The 25,279-nt window shown below is 42.6% G+C and overlaps 1 protein-coding gene across 6 annotated transcripts in view; it reads right to left on the bottom strand.

Moving 5' to 3' along the window:
* The window catches only part of ASTN2 (astrotactin 2), a 985,877-nt gene that overhangs the window by 424,231 nt on the left and 536,367 nt on the right, over window positions 1–25,279 (bottom strand). For all 6 annotated transcript variants that reach the window (XM_015116965.3, XM_015116967.3, XM_015116966.3 and 3 more), the window contains one exon: window positions 2,928–3,078. In XM_015116965.3, coding sequence (XP_014972451.3) covers window positions 2,928–3,078 — 151 coding nt within the window. The remainder of the gene's footprint in view (window positions 1–2,927; window positions 3,079–25,279) is intronic.

Raw genomic sequence — 25,279 nt, 5'->3', positions numbered from 1 at the left:
AGTGGCCCTGGCAGGAGGACTGATAGTGAGACACAGTCTTGGTCTTCCACCCTGCCACCTGGTGGTAAGACCTTGAAAGTCACTGCTTCCTGAGCCTGTTCCGCATTCCTGAGGGAATCTACTACTGCCCAGGTTTGTTGTGAGGATGAGCTCTTAGCTTGTAGACATGCTTTGAGAACTCTAAAGTATTCTAAAAATATAAGGCATTATTATGTAATACCTGAAGGAATTTCTTAGAAGGTGACCTAAGAGAAGAAGTTTCTCTTTACAGACATGATGGAAAGTCTACAGAGAAATGAAAGGGATTTAAAATCTCAGGATAAACGTGGGATTGCCCTGTCTATTCTGAAGCACAGAGAGGAGCTTGCCTTACATCCATTGAACCCTAAAGTAGTGCTTTTAAAATTACATCCTTAATCTAGGGAGGAGGGTCTTTGACAACTTCATCAGACCGTTGAATTTTCTCTTATCCCCTAGGGAATGAATGTTCTTTCTCTTTCTTTCTCTTTTAATTGTTCCAGTTTATGTGAATAAAAGACAAAGAGACATAAGCCCAACCTATACACACACACACACACCTCTGTATTTGAGGTTTCATTCCTATGGGATGTCTATCCTAAAAGAAAAAAGACAAGGATCTTGATTAGAGAAAAGAGAACTAATGGAAAAAAGGAAAGAGGCAGACAACTTAATCCTTTGAAAAAGGTCAGCCTCATGTTCTGGACATAACACAGGACATCCTTTTGAGCTGCCTGTCCACTGGCTGGGTTTAAGTCTTGAGCAAATCCTCCTCTCCCCCAATAGCACCTTTCCAATGTGCTATATGAAGGGTTAGGTTTCAATGGTCTGAGGCAGACAGCTGTTGATGTATATCAATCTAGCATCTACAACTCTTATTGCCAGCACCCCAGTTTTTCTTGAGAATCTATGCCTTCCCCCATCTCAGGGCCATGCATTTCAGGTGTAGCTGCCTCCTGGTGCAAGCTCCAGGCATGGCTCGCTCTGGGATGAGCCCAGTTAATCCCCCTGACCAGTAATTGGTGCAGGGATAGATGGGCATGACAACCAAGTTGGCCCAATGAGAAGGAATCTGGTGACAGTAGTTGGAGGCACTAGGAAAGAGGCGTTTTTGTCCTATGGGACTTGCATCCAGACTGCAGCTGGCCCGAGAATGGCACAGTGCTAAGGAAAGCAGAGCTAAGATTAGCAGGGGGATTCCAATGACATTGCTTGAGCCCTTCAATCCAATTTTGTCCAGACTTCAACTTAAGCCAATGCATTTCCTTTTTTTTTTTTTTTTTTTTTTTTTTTTTTTGCCTATACTAGTTTGAGTTTAGTTTCTATCACTTGTAATCCTGAGAATTCTAATCACTAAAATTTCTAATTGCCCATTCACCTCTGAAGATCTGTTGATCTTTGCATCTCAAATATAGTTTCATTGCATTATCTCATTCTAGAAGCTTCTTCATATTGATCTCCTGACCTCTGTCTGTTTCTCAGCTGGTGTGTAGCTGCATTAAGGGCCAAGTGTGTGTTCTATCTCCCTTGGGTCTTATTCAGACAGCCTTGTCCACAGCAGGATTCCCATCCCTGCTTCTATCCTTCGCTTCTTCTTCTTTCTTTTTTCTTTATTTACTGAGATGGGTACTTTTGGGGTGTTGAGCCAAATCAACAGATTCCCTGGGTTCTCCCTCAGTTTTTTAAGAAACATAAACTGAAAAGCCAGTCTGTGCTATAATGTGTCACAAGTGACTTAATAAAGCTAAGTACAGCATACAGTAAGGATACTGTATGGAAAAGAAGGTCACCTGTGGGGAGGGAAAAGGTTTTATAAAGGAGATGTCTCGGGAAAGATGTTCACTTGTTTGCTTCATAGGCTTGGAAAGCAATTCTTTCTAGGCAGAGAGAAGGTACAAGAAAAGGTTCTGAGGAATGAAACAGGCAGGCAAGTTCATAGAACCCCATCTAATTAGCTCCATTAGGCTCTAGTGTAGATTGAAATGAAGCAATAAGAGATGTGGCTGGAGAGACTGAAAAGGGACTACAGAAAGAAGAACATTGAATGCCAGGCTGAGTTTAGCCTATGTGGCAATGTTTCCCAAGTGTATTTTCAAGATACCCCAACATACACATACACACACACACACACACACACACACACACACACACACACACACACGTTAAAAAGTCAGGTTCCTGGGACCTAATTTCCTCTCTAGAATAAAAGCTTCTAGAGGTCAAACCCTGTATCTTAGGTCATTCTTATAAAACCATCAATTTTGGCACACCCTTCTGCAAGCAACAGGAACCCTCCCACTTCTTCTTCTGTGACCTTGTCCCACACTAGATACTAAAATTCCAAGCAAACAAGGCTGCCTCTCCCTTCCTTCATGTCTTTGCTTGGCTGTCTCCCCTCTTTCCCTAATGTAAGTTGACTCATCTTTTGGCAATTTTGAAGCCAAAGCGAAAGCCAAAAGCCAACGTTCCAAGGAAGCCTTCTATGAAACTGAGGTCCCAGCTGAAACTTTCTCTTCTGGACCACACCAAAGCACCTCCTGTCCATACTAGTTACACCTCATTGACATTCCCCCTACTATTGTATTCACAGAGGCAAGGCATTCCCTGTCTTACTCTCAAATGGACTGTAAGCTTCTGAAGGTCAGAAGTTCTCCAAGACCTATTGTGTGGTGGGCACTTAAGTTATAATATCTTGTTTCATTCTTCCAGCAATTCCAAGAGGTATGTATAATGTTCTCACTTTACAGGTGAGGAAACCAAGGTAGGTTGGCATGCTGAAGGCTGCAGAGGTAGGTGAGGGTAGTGCGAGTGTTATCCTCCTTACCAGCATTCCCTCACAGGGCAGGGCTTCCAGCAGGTGGCCTTAGCACCTGGGCCACTGCCATGTTCCTGGGCCAATGGGCACTTACCACACATCCTGAGGAGTCCACCTGCCGGTCAGATACACACTTGAAGTTGCGAGTGCAGCCCCCATTGTTCCGAGAGCAGTCACGAACTGGCCCGAAGGAGGACAGCAGGTCATTGATGGTTTCAAAGTATGTGGACAGCATCGCTTCTTCCCTTGGAGAGAAAGGGGATGGTTAAACCCCAGAGACATTGGCATCCCTAGATTTAAAAAAATGTGAATTCAATACATTTGAAACCATAACTTATTTATAATCAGGAAAATAATAACAATCAATATTACAAAAAGGAAACAACAACAGGTATACCATCATATGACACAGTGCTTGTCAAGTTGTGATACAGAGAAATAGACCTAGAACTCTATACTCTTTATTTCATTAATACTTATGATTCTTGGAGGCAGTCATGAGATGTACACTTTACTATAAGTAAACTGTGGCTTAGCAAGGTGAAGTATCTTGCTGAAGGCCAGCAGCTTACAATGTGACAGAAGTGAAGTTTGTATTAACTTCCAGCTGAGTCCAAAGAGAAGGCTCTTCTCACTACCTCTTAGCTTGCATCCTACCTGTTTCTACAGATTTCAGAGCTCCCTATAGCAACTCTGCAATTGGGCACATTCCTATTATTCCAACTTTGTGAATATAAAATTGAAACCATGAAAGATTGTGGGACTGACTCCAAATCCAACAGTCTATAAACAGCAGAGCCAAGACATAAACACAGGAGTCTGACCCTCTAGGGCCCTAGATCCTTATTTTTCAGACTATTGTGTATAAGTCACACCATCGAGACTGTCAGCAACAGTTGTTGGAAAGGTCATGGGATTCCAGGGAAATACATGATTCCTCCCAAATGAGGTTCTTAAAAGATAAGACTAGACTTGATACCATAATCCATGGATCTGCCAAAATTTTATGAGATGGAATTCTCTACAATGGAGGATACAGATGGGAGCTTCTGATGCTGTCTTCTGCAGAAAGGGCCCAAAATAAGAGATACACTTGCACTGGGGTATATGATTTCCACACTTACAGGAGATTTTAAAGGAGCACCATGAGCAGTGAGAAGAAGCACATATCCTTCCCTGGTCTGTGCCTCATGAGGTCCAGAGCTGTGAAGCAAGGGAAATGAAGCAGGAAGAGGCTAGCACACACTAGAGGGGGTATCTCTGCACCATCCTGCATACCTTCTCCCATTCTTCTCCACCTCAGGCTTGGACCAGGTTTGAAACTCCTAATTCATTTCCTGCCTCCAGTCCTACCCCTTCTGTCCCATCTTTCATACTGACTGTCAGTGAACTTGGTAAATCCCAGCTCTAATTAGATACTCCTCTGATCAATAGCTTCCCAGTACTTAGAGAAAAAATATAAATTAACTTCTCTGGCATTCGGACTTCATAATCTGGTCCCTGATTACCTGTCCAGCCCCATTGACCCTCTCCTCATATCTCTATCCACTCGGTACAGGCCTCATCTCATTCCCTGAACACAGAATCTCTGAAAACAGGTTCTAAACTGGAAAGTTACATGCAAGAGGTTTATTGACGAGCCCTCTTGGGAGATGCATCTGTAGAAGGCGAGGAAGGGCTGGGCGTGGTGGCTCACGCTTGTAATCCCAGCACTTTAGGAGGCCTAGGAAGGAGGCTTACTTGAGCCCAGGAGTTCAAGACCAGCTTAGAAAATGTGGCAAAACCCTGTCTCTACAAAAGTTTTTTTTTTAATTAACAGGGTTTAGAGGAGCATGCCTGTGGTCCCAGCTACTCAGGAGGCTGAGGCAAGAGGATCTCTTGAGCTACAGTGAGCCATGATCAAAACCCTGTCTCAAAATAAAATAAAATAAAAAATAAAAAATAAATGGCAAGCAAACAAGGCAGGATTTGGTAAAGGGAGAGACTGACCTACAATGCGGGTCTAAAGCATCAGTTGATCCTGCAGGGAGCTCTGGAGCTGAGAAGGCCCTTTATGGATGTCCTGAATTAAGGCAAGGAATCCAGGCCTTTGCATCCCCACAGTAGCCAGTCATTGGTGGGGGCTGCTGTCTGGAATGGGATACACTTGGATAAGCCAGTTCCCTGAGGCTGAAGGCAATGCCTAGTCACTGACAGCCACAGCTGGTGGGGGGATGGGCTGGCCCTGAAGAGGGTATCTGGGTGTGGTACCTGCAGGCACCTCTCTCCATCCCTAATCATGCTCTTCCTTCTGCCTGGGATGCCCATTTCCAAATGCTTACCTGATGAAATCCTAAGAATCTGTCTTTGAAAACTCTTCATATTCATTCATTCATTCATTCTTTCTTTCATATATTATACAAGCTTACTGAGTGCTTACCATGTACTAGGCACAATGCTAGGTGCTGGGGACACGGCAGTGACATTAGGCAAGGTCCTGACTCCCGAACTACACAGTAGCTTTATGTTACCACCTTTATGAAACCTTCTCTGCTTCCCCCTACTAGAATTAATTCCTTTTCCCTGTGAGCATATTGGCTAAATCTTTTAACTTATTGATCTTAATTATCAGCTTCACAGTCTCCCAGAGAGACTATAAGCTTTTAAAGGAAAAGGCTCAAGATTTATTCATTTCTCTTTAGCCCTCCAGGGGCCTGGAAGGAACCTGTGCTAGGTAAACGTTTTCGAATGAAACACAGAAAACACTCAAAGGCTTAGACGCAGTCTTCACCAGTGAGTAGTTTTACTAAGAACCTCCTCAGCAGGGCAGTCTTCTCTGTTTCCCCAACTCTGGGTCCCCGTTCCAAATCCTTCCTGTTCAGGGATGCAGCACAGGGACAAAGGAGAAGGATGAGGCGCTGCCAGGATTATCCCTTGCTTCCTAACTTTGTATGCAGCCAGGTGACAGGTTTATGGGAGAGGAGAATTAACAGTTCCTGAAATGAACCTCTGGGGAGACTTGCCACTTTTGAATCATGAAGAGAGTTGAGGATCCTGGGAAGACATTAAGCCTATTAAAATATTAATACCCTAGAAGGGAGAAGAAGAAATGGAAAGTAAGGGGAGGAGATAAGGCAGAGGGACCCGGCTGGGCACGGTGGCTCACGCCTGTAATCCCAGCACTTTGGGAGGCCTAGGCAGGCTAGGTCAGGAGATCAGGACTATCCTGGCTAATGTGGTGAAACCTCATCTCTACTAAAAATATAAAAAGTTAGCCGGGCATGGTGGCATGTTCCTGTAATCCCAGCTACTCGGGAGGCTGAGGCAGGAGAACTGCTTGAACCCGGAAGGCAGAGGTTGCAGTGAGCCGAGATTCTGCCATTGCACTCTAGCCTAGGTGACAGAGCAAGACTCCCATTTCAAAAAAAAAAAAAAAAAAAGACAGAAGGACCTGAGAAAGTGAGAGAATAAGAGACAAACAGATAGAGAAACTGTTGAGAAGGAAAGAAGGGACACAGAGAGACAGAAACACATACAGTCACCTGGAAACAGATAAAGTATAGATGGACAGACAGAGAGACAGAGAGTTATAGAGGGACACAGGTCATAGAGACAGAGAGGAAAAGAAAGGCAAATAGAGGAGAGAAAGAATGTGAACAGATAAAAATGAAAAGTTAGAATTGGAAAAAGAAAGCAAAGAAAGAAACAGAGGCATAAGAAACAGATGAAAAGAGGAGACATCCTCAAGGTAAACAGAACAAATGAGTAAGTGTGCTGAGGAGAGGGAGAGAAGATGGAAGGGGGAATGAGAAAAGGGAGCAGGAGGAGACAAATGCAGAAAAGACAGAATGAAAGGGAAGAGAAAGACACTGAGTGAGAAAGAAAACAGAGGCCCGGCACAGTGGCTCATGCCTGTAATCCCAGCACTTTGGGAGACTGAGGCAGGCGGATCACTTGAGGTCAGGAGTACGAGACCAGCCTGGCCAACATGGTGAAACTCCGTTTCTACTAAAAATACAAAAAATAGTCGGGCGTGGTGGCTCGTGCCTGTCGTCCCAGCTACTCAGGAGGCTGAGGCAGGAGAATCGCTTGAATCCAGCAGGCAGAGGTTGCAGTGAGCCAAGATGGCACCACTGCACTCCAGCCTAGGAGACAGAGTGAGACTCTGTCTCAAAAAAAGAAAAAGAAAAGAGAAGAAAACACAGAGCCATGGAGAGCAGAACCGGACAACAAAGAAACAAGGAAAGGGAAGTGAAAAACAAGCTAAAACATGTCACCTTTCTGTGGAACCTGGAGACAGTTCAAGTTATAAAAATACAAAGGCTGTCCGCTTTTAAAAGGATTGATTCCGCATAAACATCAGTTACATGAGGGGAACATTACTTAAAACACAAAGACCTGACACAGGGGCCATTACCAAGTCAAGAGAAGTGATTGTGTCAGGCTAGGGAATGAAGAATCTGAGCACAAGACAGAAAAAGAGCTTAAAGCAGACACTGGCGTTTTCTTAACTCTGTGGCTCAATCCTTCATCTCGCTTGTGGAGCCCAGGGTTTAAGGTCTGTCGGATCTTAGAGCTGCCCCAATCTCGGGGTGGGGTGGGGGGGGTGGCAGCAAAGAGAAGAATGGAAGAGCACTGGGGGCGGAGACAGGCTGGACTGATGGACACTGCCCTGGGGCATCAGGAGACCAGGGTGAGAATCCCACTTTTGCCAGCAGTCACCAAAATTATCAATATCCTCTTCATTAGTTAGGATTTCCTGGGCACCTGCTATGTGCTAAGCATGGTACTAGGTTTCCTTCCTGTAATATTATCTGTGATTTTCACAAGAGCCCTAGAAATGGCAGTTTTATACCCAATGTGCAGCTGGAGAAACAGGGTCTTAGGGAAGTTATGTCACTTGTTGCAGTTCTCAATGGCGTGATGCAGTGAGGCCAGGCTGTGCACTCGAATCTGCGTGACCTCGAGTCCTGAGCTGCCTGAGTTGAGCTTCAACGACTTACTCTGTATCTTGGGCAAGTCAGAGCCCTCCTAACAGTAAGGCCAGTAAGAATCTGTGTTCAATCTCTCTGTCTTAGCAGAGGAGGACAGAATGGGCAGAGCCTGGGCGGTCTTTATGTACTTCCCATAACCTGATTCCTGGGTCATGCATGTGATCCACAATAGCCTCACTCCATGCAGGAACAGAAGGGGAAAGCACGGTGTTGAAGTTTACTAGGAGGGCCATAACAAGTACCATGAACCAGCTCACTTAAAACAACAGAAATTTATTCTCTCGCCATTCCGAAGGCCAGAAGTCCAAAATCAGGGTTTGGTAGAGCTCTGGTCCCTCTGTAGGCTCAAGGAGAGAATCCTTCCTTGCCTCTTCAGAGCCTTCCATGGCTCCCGGCCATGCTTAGCTTTCCTTGACTGGCAGCTTCAGGACTCCTTCCTCTGTCCCCATCATCACATGGCCTTCTTGCCTGTGTGTGTGTGTCTTCTCCTCTTCTTAAAATGACACCATTTGGGCTGGGCGTGGTGGCTCACACCTGTAATCCCAGCACTTTGGGAGGCCGAGGCAGGTGGATCACGTGAGGTCAGGAGTTCGAGACCAGCCTGACCAACATGATGAAACCCCATCTCTACTAAAAATACAATAATTAGCAGGGCGTGGTGGCGGGTGCCTGTAATCCCAGCTACTGGGGAGGCTGAAACAGGAGAATCGCTTGAACCCAGGAGGCGGAGCTTGCAGTAAGCTGAGATCACATTGCACTCTAGCCTGGGCGATGAGCAAGACTCCGTCTCAAAAAAAAAAAAAAAAAAGCAAAGCAAAAAAAAAAAAAAAAAAATGACACCATTAGTTGGGTTTAGGGTCCACCTTAATCTGTTGTAACCTTTTCTTAGTTATATCTGCAAAGGCCTTATTTCTAAATAAGGCCACATTCTGAAGTTCTGGTGAACACAAATTTTGTGGGGACACAATTCATGCAATTACACAGGGCACAGGGCGAATGTGCCCACATTTGCTTGGTAGGACAGAGCCAGAACTAAATAAAACACCTCAGTCCTTGACTCTTATCAAAGTGCTCCTAACACTGCACTGGCTCTTCTCACTCTAGACACTTCATGTTTCATTGTGGTCCTTACAGGGTTTGAAAAATCTTAGGGAAAGGATCATGATGAAGTCACTCGCCATATTATCTGTGCCTTTATTTGGAAGGAGAAAAGACCAACTTCAATTAAATACCTACCACACTCCAGGAACTGTGTGGAGGGTTTTCAACCACTCTACAGAACAGAGCTCGGCAAACTTTTCTGTACAGGGCTAGATAGTAAAGATCTTAGGCTTTGCAGGCCATACAGTCTCTGTCCCAATCACTCAACTCTGCTTTTGTGATACACAATCATAGACAACACACAAAAGAATAAATGTAGCTATGTTTCAATAAAACTGTATTAAAGACGGGTGTAGTGGCTCATGCCCATAATCCAGCTCTTTGAGAGGCTGAGATGGGAGGATAGCTTGAGCCCAGGAGTTCAAGACCAGCCTGGGCAACAGAGTGGGATCCCATTTCTATAATTTTTTTTTTTTAATTAGCCAGGTGTGGTGATGTGTGCCTGTAGTACCAGTTACTCAGGAGGCTGAGGTGGGAGGACTGCTTGAGCCTGGCAAGTTTGGGGAGGTGGGGGTCAAGGATTCAGTAAGCTGTGAGCATGCTACTGCACTCCAACCCGTGTGACACAGTGAGACCCTGTCTCAACAAAACAAAACAAAACAAAACAAAAACTATATTTATAGAAAGACAAAGCCAGATGAATTATTTTCTGTTTTAGATGTGAAAACCCTGAAGTCAGTGTTGGAGTTAGGATTTGAACCCAGGTAGGTCCAACTTCACATTCTTTCTCCTACATGAATATTCTGAAACTCAGCCTTCTCATCTGTAAAATGGGAACAATATCTGTCTCACTCTCAACTCTGTAGATGATTATGAGGATATAATAACATGATATGGAAATGTGTTTTCCAAACCCTAAAACCTAATGCAAACTTAATTCATTGTTTATTCATTCAATAAATATCTGAGCACCTGCTGCATACCACGTACTGAGCTGATTATTATTATGGCTTTTCTTTGGCCTCCCAGCACCTGTTTCTGTTCCTATATAACCCAGACATTGTGTAAAAGGTTCCAAACATCTTTCTATCTCTGACATACAAATTATTATTTTTTCTGTTAATACTGGTTCCAAAACAGAGATAGCCAGACCCCACCAGACTGGGTGAGACAGCCATCCCCTCATTACCTGACCGGTCAAGTGCAAATGCATCACCTGGATTCCATTTGGCTGAATCAGCCCAAGCCCCACTCAGGGTGAGCATTAGGCAGGGTGGCTGGGAACAGATGCTGACATAGCCCACTGTTAATAAATACCAGGAAAGGTCTGTGTCACTCAGAGAGAGATGTGAATGGATGATGCCAAGCCAAGACAGTGACAAGTCCCCCACTGATGCAGATTAATCATTCGCTGGTAATAGCCGGCAACCTTGTTTCCTAAGCTCCCTGGGAAAGAGGAACCTAAGACAAGGTACTGATAAAAATCAAGCTCCTGGTGGGCACGGTGCCTCACACCTGTAATCCCAGCACATTGGGAGGCTGAGGCAGACAGATCACCAGGTCAGGAGATTGAGACCATCCTGGCTAACATGGTGAAACCCCATTTCTACTAAGACTACAAAAAATTAGCTGGGCATGGTGGTGGGTGCCTGTAGTTCCAGCTACTCAGGAGGCTGAGGCAAGAGAATTGCTTGAACCAGGGAGGCGGAGGTTGCAGTGAGCCGAGATCGCGCCACTGCACTCCTGCCTGGGCAACAAAGCGAGACTCCATCTCAAACAAACAAACAAAAATTCCAGCTCAGTTTTTTTTTTTTTTTTTAATTTTAAAGAAAGAAAGCTTTGTTGGGATATAATTCACATACCATATGATTTACCTACTTAAAGTGTACAGTTTAAGCAGGGTACAGTTTAAGTGATCAATATTTAAATATTTTCATCAACTCAAAAAGAAACCCTGCCTCTATTATGAGTCACTGCCTACTTCCTCCCAATGCCCCTAGTATTGGGAAACCACAAATCTTCTGTCTTTACAGATTTACCAACTCTGAACACTTCATGTAAATTAAGTCATATAATCTGTAGTCTTTTGTGACTGGCTACTTTCAGTTAGCATAGTGTTTTCAAGGTTCATCCATGCTTCAGCATGTATCACTACTTCGTTCCTTTTGTATTGCCAAATGATATTCCATTATATAGATATTCCACATTATATTCATCCATCATTAGTTGATGGACATTTTGGTTGTTTCCACTTTTCAGTTACTATGAATAATGCTGCTATGAACATTCATATACAGGTGTTTATGTTGATACATGTTTTCATATATCTTACAGCTCCCCCTGCCCTGGGATTTAGGGAGCCTTCTCAGCCCCTAATAGCATGAGCCACAGTGTAGAACAATAGACAAGAGGGCAAGTTTGTCTGGAGTCAGGCTGCCCTGAGATGGAATCCCAGCTTCACTCACTATGAGACCTTGGGTAAGCCTCTTCTTTTTGAGACGGAGTCTCACGCTGTCATTCAGGCTGGAGTGCAATGGCGCGATCTTGGTTCACTGCAACCTCCGCCTCCCGGGTTCAAGCGATTCTCCTGCCTCAGCCTCCCAAGTAGCTGAGACTACAGGCATGTGCTACCACGCCAGATTAATTTTTATGTTTTTAGTAGAGACGGGGTTTCACCATATTGACCAGGCTGGTTTTGAACTCCTGACCTCAGGTGATCCAGAGACCTTGGGCAAGTCTCTTAAACCCTGAGCCTCAATTTTCTCATCTGTAAAATGGGGGTATTAATACCTAGCTAGCAGAGGTAGCATGAGTAATAGATTAGAGCAAATGTGTTCAAATGCCTGGCACACAGTAAGTGCCTAACAACTGATAATAATTAATAGTACCGGAAAGTCCCTCAAAGTTGCAAGACCCATGCCTTGAGAATGTTGAGAAGCTCAACGGAGGAGAAAGGATGAAAGATCTGAGACCCACATGGTCCATTACTCAGTTAAACATGTTTCATTGGTGCTGGGCTTGTTCTGGGCACTCGGCTGGGTTCCTGGGAGACATAGGAATGGATGTGACATAGCGTGTGCTAGGCAGGAAGAAAAATACTAACTTAGCAAGATAAGTGAGGCCACAGGACTAAAAAGATGACTCTCTCTCTTGCCACACCTTGGAAGTAGGAGCTCAGAGAAGGCTTTTTGGAGGAGGTAATGTAGAGCCTGAGACATAAAGGATGGGTGGAAATTAGGTAAAGGGGGATAAATAGAGTGGGATAAATAAATTCTAGGCAGAGGGAAAGAATATGCTAAGGCCTAGAGGTAGGAGAGGGAATACCCTGATTGAGAGGCTTCAAGAGATGCAGAAATGCTGAACTGTGAAGGAGGAGGTGAGATATGGCAAAGGCTGAAACAGCAGGAGTGCCAGGAGCCAGGCTAGAGAAGATTCCTGTGTGCCAGGCCATGGTGATTCTGGACTTTACCCTGGAAGCTATGGACTGCCACCCAAAAATTTAAAAGCAGATCCTTCTTTTATTTAGAGTAATACCATAGATGAATAGTTTACACAAATCATTATGGCAATAATAGTTAATGCTGATTGTGCGTTCATACTGTGCCAATAAATGGTTTAAGCACTACATGTATCAACTCACTTAATCCTCCCCAAAAACACAGTGATGTAAATGATACATTCCCATTTCATAGGAGAAAGAAACTCAGGCACCATTTTGAGGCTGTTTTGAGACCTGTTATGGATAATGTAGGTAAAGCATTAGGACAGTGCCTGGCACATGGTGACTGCTTTATAAGGATTTCTTGAAAAACATCTTCCAGGGGAGGGATAGGGTGAGGTGGCACAAGCCACAGGGAAGTAGATTTGAACTTTTCCAAAGCCAGCAATATTCAGCAAGGGAACACTCTCTTCCAATTTACTGCTCCAGCCTTCAGGAATGCATACTGAGGAGGGATGGCCATTTTCCTGGGATAGTTGTGGAAGGAATCAGGGCTCCAGGGGAGAGGGTGTACAATATTATGGTGATAACAATATTCACAAGGTCTAATATCTACTGAGAATTTATGACATGAGAACTTTGGCTTAATATAGATTATCTCATTTAATAATTGCCTATGGGATTGTGCTATTATCCCTGTTGATATGGTTTGGCTCTGTGTCCCCACCCAAATGTCATGTTGAATTGTAATCCTCAGTGTTGGAGGAGGAGCCAGGTGGGAGGTGATTGGATATGGCAGAGCGGGGAGGCAGTGTACTTCCCCATTGAGGTTCTCGTGGTAGTGAGTGAATTCTCACGAGATCTGGTTGTGCAAAAGTGCGTAGCACTTGCTCCTTTGCTCTCTTCCTGCTGTTCTGGCCATGTAGGACATGTCTGCTCCCCCTTCCCCTTCTACCATGTTACTCAGTTTCCTGAGGCCTTCCCAGCCATGCTTCCTGTACAGACTGTGGGACACTGACCCAGTGAAACCTGTTATCTTTATAAATTACCCAGTCTCAGGTAGTTCTTTATAGCCTGCAAAAACAAACTAATACATCTGGTGTTTTTTGTTTTTTGTTTTTCAATTTGAAAAGAAATGTACACACTCACGTGCAGGACTTGGCATTTACAGAGGTGAGAGGACCGGCAGTGAGTCCTAGTGACAGAGCTGGGTTTCACCCTGGGTGTATCTGACTTCGGACTCTAGTGTCCTGCCTTTCTCTTTAAGAGTTCTTTCCACCCAGAGATTCTGGGACTGGTGTTTTAGCTGACACTTAACATTCTCCTTCCTCTAGCAATTGTGGTTTGCACTAATTTGGGTTGAGATATATATATTGCTGTTCAGAGTGGTCTCATAACTTCCTGTGACTGTCTTGTGCCTCTGAGTAGCTTGTAAGCTTCCTGCATGCCTAGAGTCCTCCTCGGTCACATCTCTCAGTGCACTGGGCCTGCTGCAGCTGTTCACTGAATAAGGACAGGTGTTGAAGGAAGAGAAGGAAGGCACAATAAGGTCCATCAGCTGTGCAGTCTTTAGAACAAAGAAAAAATGATTGTAATGTCTGTTGTCCATCTGTGTGATGGAGGCAATAATATTCAACTCACAGAATTGTGGGTCAGAATTCAAAGAGTTAAAAAATATGAAAGTCTCTTATCACCAGGCTCAAACAGATAAAGATCCTCAATAAAGGGCTGTTGTGTTTTGGAAATGAGTTTGTGCATTTAACAAATATTTACCCAGCACTCACCCCTGGAGTTGGAGGGTGGGTATAGACACAGCCTCATTTTATTGCACCTCACGTTATTGTTCATTGCAGATATTATTTCTTAAAAGTTGAAGGTCAGTGGCTACCCTACATCAAGCAAGTCTATCAGTGCCACTTTTACAAAAGAAAGTGCTCACTTCATATCTATGCGTCAGATTTTGGTAATTCTCACAATATTTCAAAATCGTGTTATTATTATATCGGTTATGGTGATCTGTGATCAAAGGTCTTTGATGTTCCCATTGTAATTGTTTTGGGGAGCCCTCACTGCGCTCATATAAGGTGGCCAACTTACTCGGTAAATGTAAGGCCTCCCTGTTCACTGAGATACAGCAATATTGAAATCAGGCCAATTAATAACCCTACAATTTCCTCTAAGTGTTCAAATGCAAGGAAAAGTCACACATCTCTCACTTTAAATCATAAGCTAGACATGATTAAGTTTAGTAAGGAAGGTATGTAGAAAGTCAAGACTGACTAAAAGCTAGGCCTCTTGCACCAGTTAGGCAAGTTGTGAATGCAAAGAAAAAGTTCTTAAAGGAAAATAGAAGTGCTACTTCTGTGAAGACACAAATGATAAGAAAGTGAAACAGCTTTATTTCTGTTATGGAGAATGTTTTAGAGGTGTGGATAAATTAAACCAGCTACAATATTCCCTTAAGCCCAAACTAGGGCACAGTCCTAATTCTCTTCAATTCTAGGAAGTCTGAGAGAGGTGAGGAAGCTGTGGAAGAAAAGTTTAAGCAGAGATTGATTCATAAGTTTTAAGAAAGGAAGCCATCTCCGTAGCATAAAAGTGCAAGGAGAAGCAGCAAGTGCTGATGTGTTAATAGAAGCTGCAGCAAGTTATCAAAAACATCTAGTTAACATAATTAATGAAGGTGACTATCTTCAACAACAGATTTTCAATGTAGATGAAACAGCCTTGTATTGGAAGAAGATGCCATTTAGGACTTTCATTGCTAGAGAGGAGAAGCCTGGCTTCAAAGATGCAAAGGACAGGCTGCCTCTCTCATTAGGGGTTAATGCAGCTGTTGAAGCCAATACTCATTTACCATTATAAAAATCCTAGGACCCTTAAGAATTATGCTAAATCTACTCTGCCTGTGCTCTATAAATAGAAGAGCAAAGCCTGAATAACAGCACATCTGTTTACAGCATGGTTTACGGAATATTTTAAGCCCACTGTTGAGAACTCCTGCTCAGAAAAATGAGCTGTGATGGAAATGCATAAGAGGTTAATGTTGTTTTCATGCCTGATAACACAGCATCCTTTTTGCAGCGCATTCATGAAGAAATAATTTCAAGTCTTATTATTTAAGAAATACATTTTGTAAGGTTATAGTTGTCATAGATAGTGATTTTTCTGATGGATCTGGGTAAAATAAATTGAAAACCATCTGGAAAGGATTCCCCATCTTAGATGCCATGAGAAACATTTCTGATTTATGAGAGGAGGTCAAAATATCAATATTAGCAGGAGTTTGGAAGAAGTTGATTCCAACCCTCATGAATGACTTTGAGGGGTTCAAGGCTTTAGTGGAGGTAATAACTACAGATATGAAAATTGCAAGAGAACTAGAATTAGAGGTGGAGCTTGAAGATGTGACTGAATTGCCACAATCTCATGATAAAACTAATGAGAAGTTGCTTCTTGTGGATGACCAAAGAAAAGTGGTTTCTTGAGTTGTAAACTACTCCTGGTGAATATGCTGTGAATACTGCTGAAATAAGAACAAAAGATTTAAAATATTACATAAACTTGGTGGATAAAGCAGTGGCAGGGTTTGAAGGAATAAATTCACTTTCAACAAGAGTTCTGTGGGTAAAATGCTACCAGACTACATCACATGCTACAGCAAAATCTTTTGTGAAAAGAAGAATCAATTGTTACAGCAAACTTCACTGTTGTCTTATTTTAAGAAATTGCCACAGCCTCTTCAGCCTTCAGTAACTACCACCTTGATCAGTGAGCCACTGTCAACATTGAAGCAATACCCTGCACCAGCAAAATGATTATGGCTCACTGAAGATTCAGATGACCATTAGCTTTTTTTTTTTTTTGGCAATAAAGTATTTCTTAATTAAGGTATGTACATTATGTTTTAAACATGATGCAATTGTACACTTAATAAACTATAGAGTAAAAAATAACTTTTATATGCACTAGGAAACAAAAGTATTTGTATAGTTCACTTTATTGTGATATTTGCTTTATTACGGTGTTCTGGTACCTAACACACAATATCTCTGAGGTGTGCCTATATACAGAAAAGAGCAAAACGAACATGGGTTTTGTCCCTCTAGGGCTTACAGTTGTTGGGACAAGTAAGTTCCTCTTCAAAGACTCAACTTTCTGGTCATAAATTGTAAACCAAACCTACCCCCTTCTTTTTTTCACAAATCGGGCATCTACCCTATTTGGAAAAGTTTAAGTCTCAGCCAACTGGGATCAGCTTAGATTGTGCGGTCCAACCCCAGCCAATAGGGGAAGGACACACAAACAGGAACTGCATTAGGGTTAAAAACCCCTTCTCTCCTTTGTTCAGTGTGCTGTTGCGATTGTAACCAGCACAAGCAGCACCCTTCTGCAGAAGTAAACATGCCTTGCTGAGAAATTTTCTGTCTAAGCGTGGGTTTCTTTTGGCTACACCGAGCACTTGTTTTCAACACAGGTAGTTATTGGAACAGTCACTCAACAAATACCTGCCTCAATATCAATATGTGTGTCTGTGTCTATGGCTATGGCTATGTCTGTTGTATCTGTATCTATGTCTATATTTTCATATCTATACATCTATGCCTATGCCCCTATCTATACCTAAATTTATAATTACAAACTGTGATAGATGCTTTAAAAATACCGAATACAATAAGATCATATGGCAGAGGGACCAAGCTAATCTAGGGATTTGGGAATGAGAGTGTGCAGTTAGGGCAGATTTCCCTGGAAAATATCAGGCCCTGAAACCAAACCAGCCTGTGATCTGGCAGGGTTTCATCACGCCCAGGCTGTCCACAGGAGAGCTGTGATGATGTGTGTCCTCCACTCCCACCCCCACCATGCACAGTGACCATGGAGTCCATCTGATTGCAGAGATCATCATTCCTCTGGCAAAAAATCCATCTTCTCCTCCCTGTGCTTGTTCTGACTACTTAGTCATAGAAATTCTCCTCTTCACTTAAACAAATTTACAAGAACAGAACAAATGATCCCATTAAAAAGTAGGCAAAGGACATGAACAGACACTTCTCAAAAGAAGACATTTAAGCAGCCAACAAGCATATGAAAAAAAGCTCAACATCACTGATCGTTAGAGAAATGCAAATCAAAACCACAACGAGATACCATCTCATGCCAATCTGAATGGCAGTTATTAAAAAGTCAAGAAACAACAGATGCTGGCAAAGCTGTGGAGAAATATTAACACTTTTACACTATTGGAGGGAATGCAAATTAGCTCATCCATTGTGTAGACAGTATGGCAATTCCTCAAGGATCTAGAACTAGAAATATCATTTGACCCCCTATTACTGGGTATATACCTAAAGGAATATAAGTCTTTTCCATTATAAAGAGGCATGCATGTGTGTGTTCATTGCAGCACTATTCTCAATAGCAAAAACATGGAATCAACCCAAATACCCATCATGCCAGACTGGGTAAAGAAAATGTGGTACATATACACCATGGAATACTATGCAGCCATAAAAAGAAAGGTCATGTCCTTTGCAGGGACACAGTTAGAGGTGGAAGCCATTATCCTCAGCAAACTAATGCAGGAACAGAAAACTAAACACTGCATGTTCTCACTTGTAAATGGGAGCTGAACCATGAGAGCACATGGACATAGGGAGGGGAACAACACACACTGGGGCCTGTCAGGAGGCTGGGGGAGGGACAGCATCAGCATAAACAGCTAATACACGTGGGGCTTAATACTCACGTGATGGGTTGATAGGTGCAGCAAAACACTATGGCACAAGTTTAACTGTGTAACAAACCTGAACGTCTTGTACATGTATTCCAGAACTTAATTTTTTTAAAAAAGAAATTCTCCTCTTCACCCACCCCTTTCTCCTACCTTTTGCAAATCTCATCCTTATTTTGAAAAAGAAACAAAAAATTTCAGTGGCAAATGCTGAAACTTGAGGATTATTTATTCATAAATTACCCACATGGAGTCACTGAGGGCTCCTCCCAGCTCTCATCTCAGACAGAAGCAGCTCATTAAGATGGGAAGTCCTGGGGTCTCAGGTATGATTGCTCAGAAAGCCAGCACCTTCCCCAAACTCAGGTGTGCCCCGCTGCTCAGGGGCATGAGAGACTGGTGATCTGGATGGCAGAGGGGGTTGCCACGAGCCAGGAGAGCCCAGCATTAGACAGTAAATGGGGCTGTGACTTCTAGAAGGAAGAGCAATGGCCTGGAGGCTCAGGTATAGTATCAGGGTCCAGCTTAGCCTCCCTCTGCTGTGTGTCTCTGGGTGATCCTCTACCCTCTCTGGGCCTCAGAGTCTACATTTCTACAATGATGGGGTGATCTCTAAGGGCTCTTCCAGCTCCAATTTCTAATAACGTAATGTGGCTTCCAAAGAAGGCTGACAACTGCTTCCAGTTGTCAATTTCACTTTCAGAAATAAGGTGAAAATACAAGATTGGAGAGAGAGACAAAGACAGAGACAGAGACAGAGAGAGAGCAAAAATGAGAATTCATTGTTTTGAACCTGAGGAAATCAAGGGACTGTGTTATTATAAGGAACCAGCCCTGGGCTCACACACCCAGGCCCTGCTGCTCATTTGCAGAGAAAACTAACAACTTATTCAACCTCTCTGAGTCTCAGTTTCCTCATACATAAATCGTAGATTATAATACCTAATTCTTAGGTTTCATGAGGATTACATTAGATAATAAAATCTCCATGAAGGCAAGGGCTCTGTCATGCTCACTGAAGTCTAGTGCCTTAAACAGTGCCTGGAACACTGTGCAGGCACCCCAATTTGTATTGGACAAATGAATGAATAAAAACACGTGAAATGCTGCAAAGCACTGAGTCCATAACGAAGACCAATACATTTGCTTGTATTGTTACAGTAATTGTTACTAACAATAGCCTGCTTTTCACCAATCCTAAAAATGACTCAAGCCCTGAGAACAGGGATTCTTAACTTGGTGTCAGGCCCTGTTTTCCAGTCTGGTAAAGCCTATGAAGCCTATGGACCACAACTTAGAGTTGTGTTTTTATATGGATAAAATCAAATGAAAAGGCATTCTAAAATAAACCATTTATCAAAATGTATTTAAAAATCAATTGTAACATAATCTACATGTTCCTTTATTGACACATTAAGTAAAAATATCTAGTAGCATATATAGTAACAACCATAAATTCAAAGCAATGATGAGCCAAAAAGTATATTTTAAGACATTTACAACAAATGAAATATGATATAAAACTATAAGTAATTTCTACTGGTGACCAAGTCACAGGTGCTGCTGACACACCTATGTTTGTTGCCCGAGTTTGTAATAGAAAGAAATGTTAAATTTCAATGAGTGGCTGGCAAAAGTAAAGATGTATTATTTTCCCATGAAATTTCATGAACCTCCAGCATAGACCCCAGATTAAGAGCTGCTGCTGACAATGACACTTTGTTGGAAAAAGCTTCTCTCTGTATAGCTGTCACTGTGAATATAATCAGAAGCTTGGGTCCTGATAGGAAGACAGGAAATTAAAACTCAACTATCATCACACCAAAATAACTCTTTCCTGAAGGGGCACATGTGATGTGGTGAATTAACAGACATGTTTTTCAGAAAATAAATAAATAAGTAAGTAAACAAAAGCTTTCAGGGGGTTTGCCTTTGTGCAAATGACCTCCTGCCTCAGAACTTCAGTTTCCTTATCTGTGAACACGTTGTGGCAATGTTTCCTCCAAGGGTGGCTGGAGAACGGGGTAAAATGAATAAGGCAACGTCCCTTGTGCAAATATGCAAATTCTGGCCCTTCTGTGTCTCCCTTCCCATTCCTTTTAGGGCAAAAGAAGTTTATTGCAGCCATCCATGACTGCCATAGGTGCCATGATGGGGATGAATTTCCGAATTTCTTAAGGACTTACTAGGTGCTAGCTCGCATGATAGATACTTGGTACTCACAGGTACTGAGACATGACCCCTGCCTTCAAGAAGGGCACAAGCTGGGGCAGAGATAGCAAGTAAAGATTTACACTGTGAAGCTGAGTAGACACATATTATAGATGCATAAAGACATCATGAGGTCCTCAAAATGAAGCGACAACTCTTCCTCGGCTAGCTAGAGAAGGCTTTCTAGAAGAGGTAGCCACACATGGATCTTGAAGAAAGATGAGAACAGTAATGATGAGGAGGAGAAAAGAAAGAAAAAAGAAAGACAGGATGGCTGCTAGAGGACAGCACAAACAGAGTCACAGAATGTGGAAGAGGAGGAGGAGGAAGGTGTGTTGCATAAATACCCAGTGAGCCCATTATTAAAGTGTGGGACAGGTGGGAGAAAAGGGAACTCACCAGGCCCAGTCACATGCGTTTTATAGACATTTTCTAGTTCACAAGGTGGATCTCATTACCCCATTTTTCAGATAAAGAAACTGAGTCATTTAAAAGTCCATAATTTCCTAGTGGAGCCCTAATAGGAATCCAACTGCCTCTGACTCTGGAGTCCACATTCTTCTCCCAGAATGCCACTTGTTGAATCTGAGTTGGAATCCCAGTTCTGCTTTGTACCTCACTGTGTGACCTCTCTGACTTCAGCTTCCTTATTTGTCAAGTGGAGACTATAGCAACTACCTCTCAGGACTGATATTAAAAGAAAAAATGATAAGCCATTTAAAGCACCACATGCATTGCTGGGCATAAAGCAAAAATCCAACCAGTGTGAATTCCCTTTTACTGCACTTCTCTGTTTGCACCTGGGGTGGCTACTGCCTTTGCATGGTGTTGACAGGCTAGCGGGAAGTGCAATTTCCCAAAAGATTCCAGCTTATGTAAAACACAAGGCACCTCCACTGCCTACAAAGAATTGGTTTCCATTATGGAAATCATAGACAGCAACAGGCTGTGTTCAGTCTGTCAGCTACTTGCAAAAATTTTAGTAGTAGACAGTGAGTTATGGAAATTAAACACTAGTAAATTCATTTGCTGGATAAGAACTATTTGATGTTTTGAAATATCAACAATATTTGTAGCACAACTTAATGAATGGATTTTTTATGTGGTGAAAATCACAAGGTAATTACCCAGTGATCATCAATAATTGTAAAATTGTTAAGCATTCAGTGCCTCAAGCAATGATTCCTAATTTCTTTTGGAACAATAAAAGAATTATCCATCTATCCATCTATCCATCCATCCATCCATCCATCCATCCATCCATTCACCCATCCATCCATCATTCCATTTATTATTACAAAGATATTTATTAAGTACCTACTCTTTCTGACCCTGCGCTCTTAGCTGTCAGATATGAGTAAGCCATAGCTTCTGTCCCCAACAATGCCAGCAGCAGTCTTGCAGAGTAGAAAAGACATGGCAAAAAGACTATTAGAGAGGCCTGTAGGAGCTCAGAAAGGGAAGAGGTTACTTCCAGTTTGGGTTCAGACAGTGAAAGTTACTGTATGGATTTTAAAAGACTTCAGTCTTTTTGTATCTGAAATTTTGAACCCTGTGATTAAATATACTTGTTAAAAGATAAATAAATATATTATTGTTTTAAAGATCAGTGATGACACCGAGAAAGAAGGAAAAGGTGACAACAGTGGGGGCAGAAAAGGAGAAGCAGGAGGAGAAGAGGTACAGAGGGTCATGGACTGAGAACAGTCATTATGTTTGAGTTAGCGTCATGAGTACGGAGGCAGAAAACAAAAAACTGGAAGACTGCAATCAAAGTGGGATGGTGGAAATGAAAATCTTGAGTGTAAACTATTCCCCAAAAGCTTGCCTATGTCTTAATTTGTACTTATTTGACAAGAAGATATTGGCTGACCATGGTGGCTCACTCCTGTAATCCCAGCACTCTGGGAGGCCAAGGCGGGAGGATCGCTTAAGCCCAGGAGTTCAAGGCTGCAGTGAGCTATGATTGTGCCACTGTACTGAAGTATGGGTGACAGACAGAGACCTTGTCTCTTAAAAAAAAAAAAAAGGTATTCATTTTCATCAATCAAGTTGGCAAATATTCTTGTCAAATGATAATTCTCAGTGCTGAAGGGGGTGTAGTGAAATACTATTTTCGGATTCCACTGTGGGAGTATAACTTGCTAACATTTATGGAAAGCAATCTGGCAAAATGTATCAAAACTCTTGAAGTGTTCATACACGTTGACCAAGTGATCACAGTAATCAATTCTAGAGGAAAAATGAGCAATGCAGATGATGACATATGCACAATGACGTTCGTCACAGCATTGTTTATAATGGGGCAAAACGAAAATGTTCTATATATCTAACAGTGAGGAAATGATCATCAACATATGGTTCATTCCCACAGCAAGATATCCTGTGAAAGTTTAAAATCGTGATTTCCAGGTGTAACTAATGAAATGGAAAAAATTTGTTATAATATTAATTTTTTAAAAGGCAAGAAAAATTATATTGATGTAAACGCATGAATGCATATCCCCATATAACCCAAAGCCAGATATTTTGAGGAAGAGGTGACATTTAACTGGGTTGGATGTGTGGAGTCGGCAGTGAGACTACATGGTGGACAGCCCTTGTATTTGTTTATAAATATCCATGTCCCTTTCTTCTGATAACAACACCTCTGTTTTGGGTTTGCGGAAATTCACATCCCCCTTTCCTCACACACACACACTGGATACATTCTTGTAGATTTTTGAGTTAAGGCGTTGCTTTCCTCCGACTTTATTGGTGAGCAAGTGAACTGACAATTAAGCCAAATAGGTATTTACTCTTGGGAATCTGAAAGTACACCCTCAGCCTTCCTAAGTGGCGTGGAGATTGAAGATGCAGAAATCAATTGTTCATAAACTATCCACGCTCTTCTAACTCTTGAAAGTTCTTCCATGTAGCCCATGAGGGTAGGCCTCCTTGGGTTTGCAGACTGATGCAGGTCAGGCATGGGAGGTTTCTAGACAGGGCAATGGCATAAATAGAACTATCATCTACAAGTCGTTATGAAACACTTTCATTCAGAGCATCTGGATTTCATTCAGCAACTCCTGAGTTTTGTCAGTGGAACAGACTAAGATTTAGGCTTTTGGGAACAGTGTTGAGTGGAGATGCTGACTTTCGCATGGACAGACCAGAAGGGATGCTAGTCTTGTGGCATCTGAAGGAGACAGCAGAAGACAAAAGGCAGAGGAAGAGGGGTTTCCACCTTGCCCTGTCTCTACCCAGGAGAGCATGAGGTAAGCAGAAGGTAAAGATGAAGATCAAGTGAAGTGTGCCTAGAGTTCATCGTTAATAGAGATGCTTGGTGAATTCCATCCCACAGCCAGACAGGCAGGCTTTGTCTAGAAGCCCATGTCTCTTCCAGATCTAAGCTTGGGGACTTATGCCGCCTAGGAAGCCATGGAGCACAGGAGAAAGTCATGGAACCTGGATTCCAGGAGAAGTGGATTCAAGTCCTGCTCTGCTGTTAGTGCGAGAGGACTTGGATAGTCACTTCCTGTGATAGTTTGCTAGGGCTGCCTTAGCAGAACACCATAGACTGGGTGGAGGCTAGAAGTCCAAGATTAAGATGTCAGTAGGGTTGGCTGTAATCTGAGGTCTCACTCCTTGGCTTATAGATTTTTCTTTTCCCTTTGTCTTCACATGGTCTTTCCTCTGTGTCTATGTCTTAATCTTTTCTTTTAGGAATACCGGTCCATGCTTCTCTACTCTTCTGGTGGTTTGCCAGCCATCTTTGGCGTTTTTTGGCTTGTAGATACACCAGTCTGATCTCTGCCTTGATGTCCGTATGACATTCTCCCTGTGTGCATGTCAATCTCCAAATTTCCCCTTTTTATAAGGACAACAGTCATATGGGATTAGAGCCCACCATATTTAACCTTAACTGCCTCTTTAATGACTTTATTTCCACCAGAGGCTGGAAAGGTTGTGTGTATGGTCATGGGTGAAGAGAGATTGGTTAATGGATATAAATATATAGAAGGAATAAAGTCTCATGTTCAAATAGCTAGAAGACAGGACTGGAAATGTCCCAACACATACAAATGAAAATTACTCGAGGTGATGGATATAATAAACACCCTGACTTGATAATTCCACATCCTTTACATGTAACAGAATATTAAAGGTACCTCATGAATAAGTACAAATACTATGTGTCAATAAAAAAAAGACCTTATCTTGACCGAGCATAGTGGCTCATGCCCGTAATCCCAGCACTTTGGGAAGCTGAGGTGGGTGGATCACCTGAGGTCAAGAGTTGGAGGCCAACCTGGCCAACATGGCAAAAACCCATCTCTACCAAAAATACAAAAATTAGCCAGGTGAGGTGGCATGCACCTGTAATCCCAGCTACTTGGGAGGCTGAGGCAGGAGAATCGCTTGAACCCCGGACACAGAAGTTGCAGTGGGCCAAGATCATGCCACTGCACTCCAGCCTGAGTGACAGAGCAAAACTCCGTCTCAAACAAAACAAAACAAAACAAAACAAACAAACAAACAAAAACCCTTGTCTCTAAATAGTCACACTCTGAGATACTAGGGGTTAGGACTTTAACACACACATTTTGAGGTGACACAGTTCAGCCCATATCGCTTCTCTTTTCAGAGCCTCAATTTCTGTATGTTCAATAAGGCTGTTTGCCCATTCATTTCAAAGCGTGTTCATCCATTCATTCACTTACTCATTCATTCATTCAATCATTTAGCAAATACCTATTGAATGCCAGCTACTATCACCAGGTTTAGGTTTATGCAGGAAAATATGAAAAAAGTAGTCTTTTCTTTATGTCAAAGGGGCAGGTGGGCTTTCTGTGCTACTGTTTAGAGAAGGTAGGGGAGAAGACCTCAGGACTGATACTCTTGCCTCTACTTCTTAAGAGTCTGTGAAGACCTACAACGTCAGGCAGCAAAAAAGCCTAGTGCTGGCCATAGACCCACTGTCAGACAGATCTACAATCCCAGGAAAC

The sequence above is a fragment of the Macaca mulatta genome, chromosome 15 (assembly GCF_049350105.2).
Source record: "Macaca mulatta isolate MMU2019108-1 chromosome 15, T2T-MMU8v2.0, whole genome shotgun sequence".
NCBI classification, from domain to species: domain Eukaryota; kingdom Metazoa; phylum Chordata; class Mammalia; order Primates; family Cercopithecidae; genus Macaca; species Macaca mulatta.
Note: the sequence above shows the minus strand (reverse complement) of the source record. Positions and strands in the feature narration are given on the sequence as shown.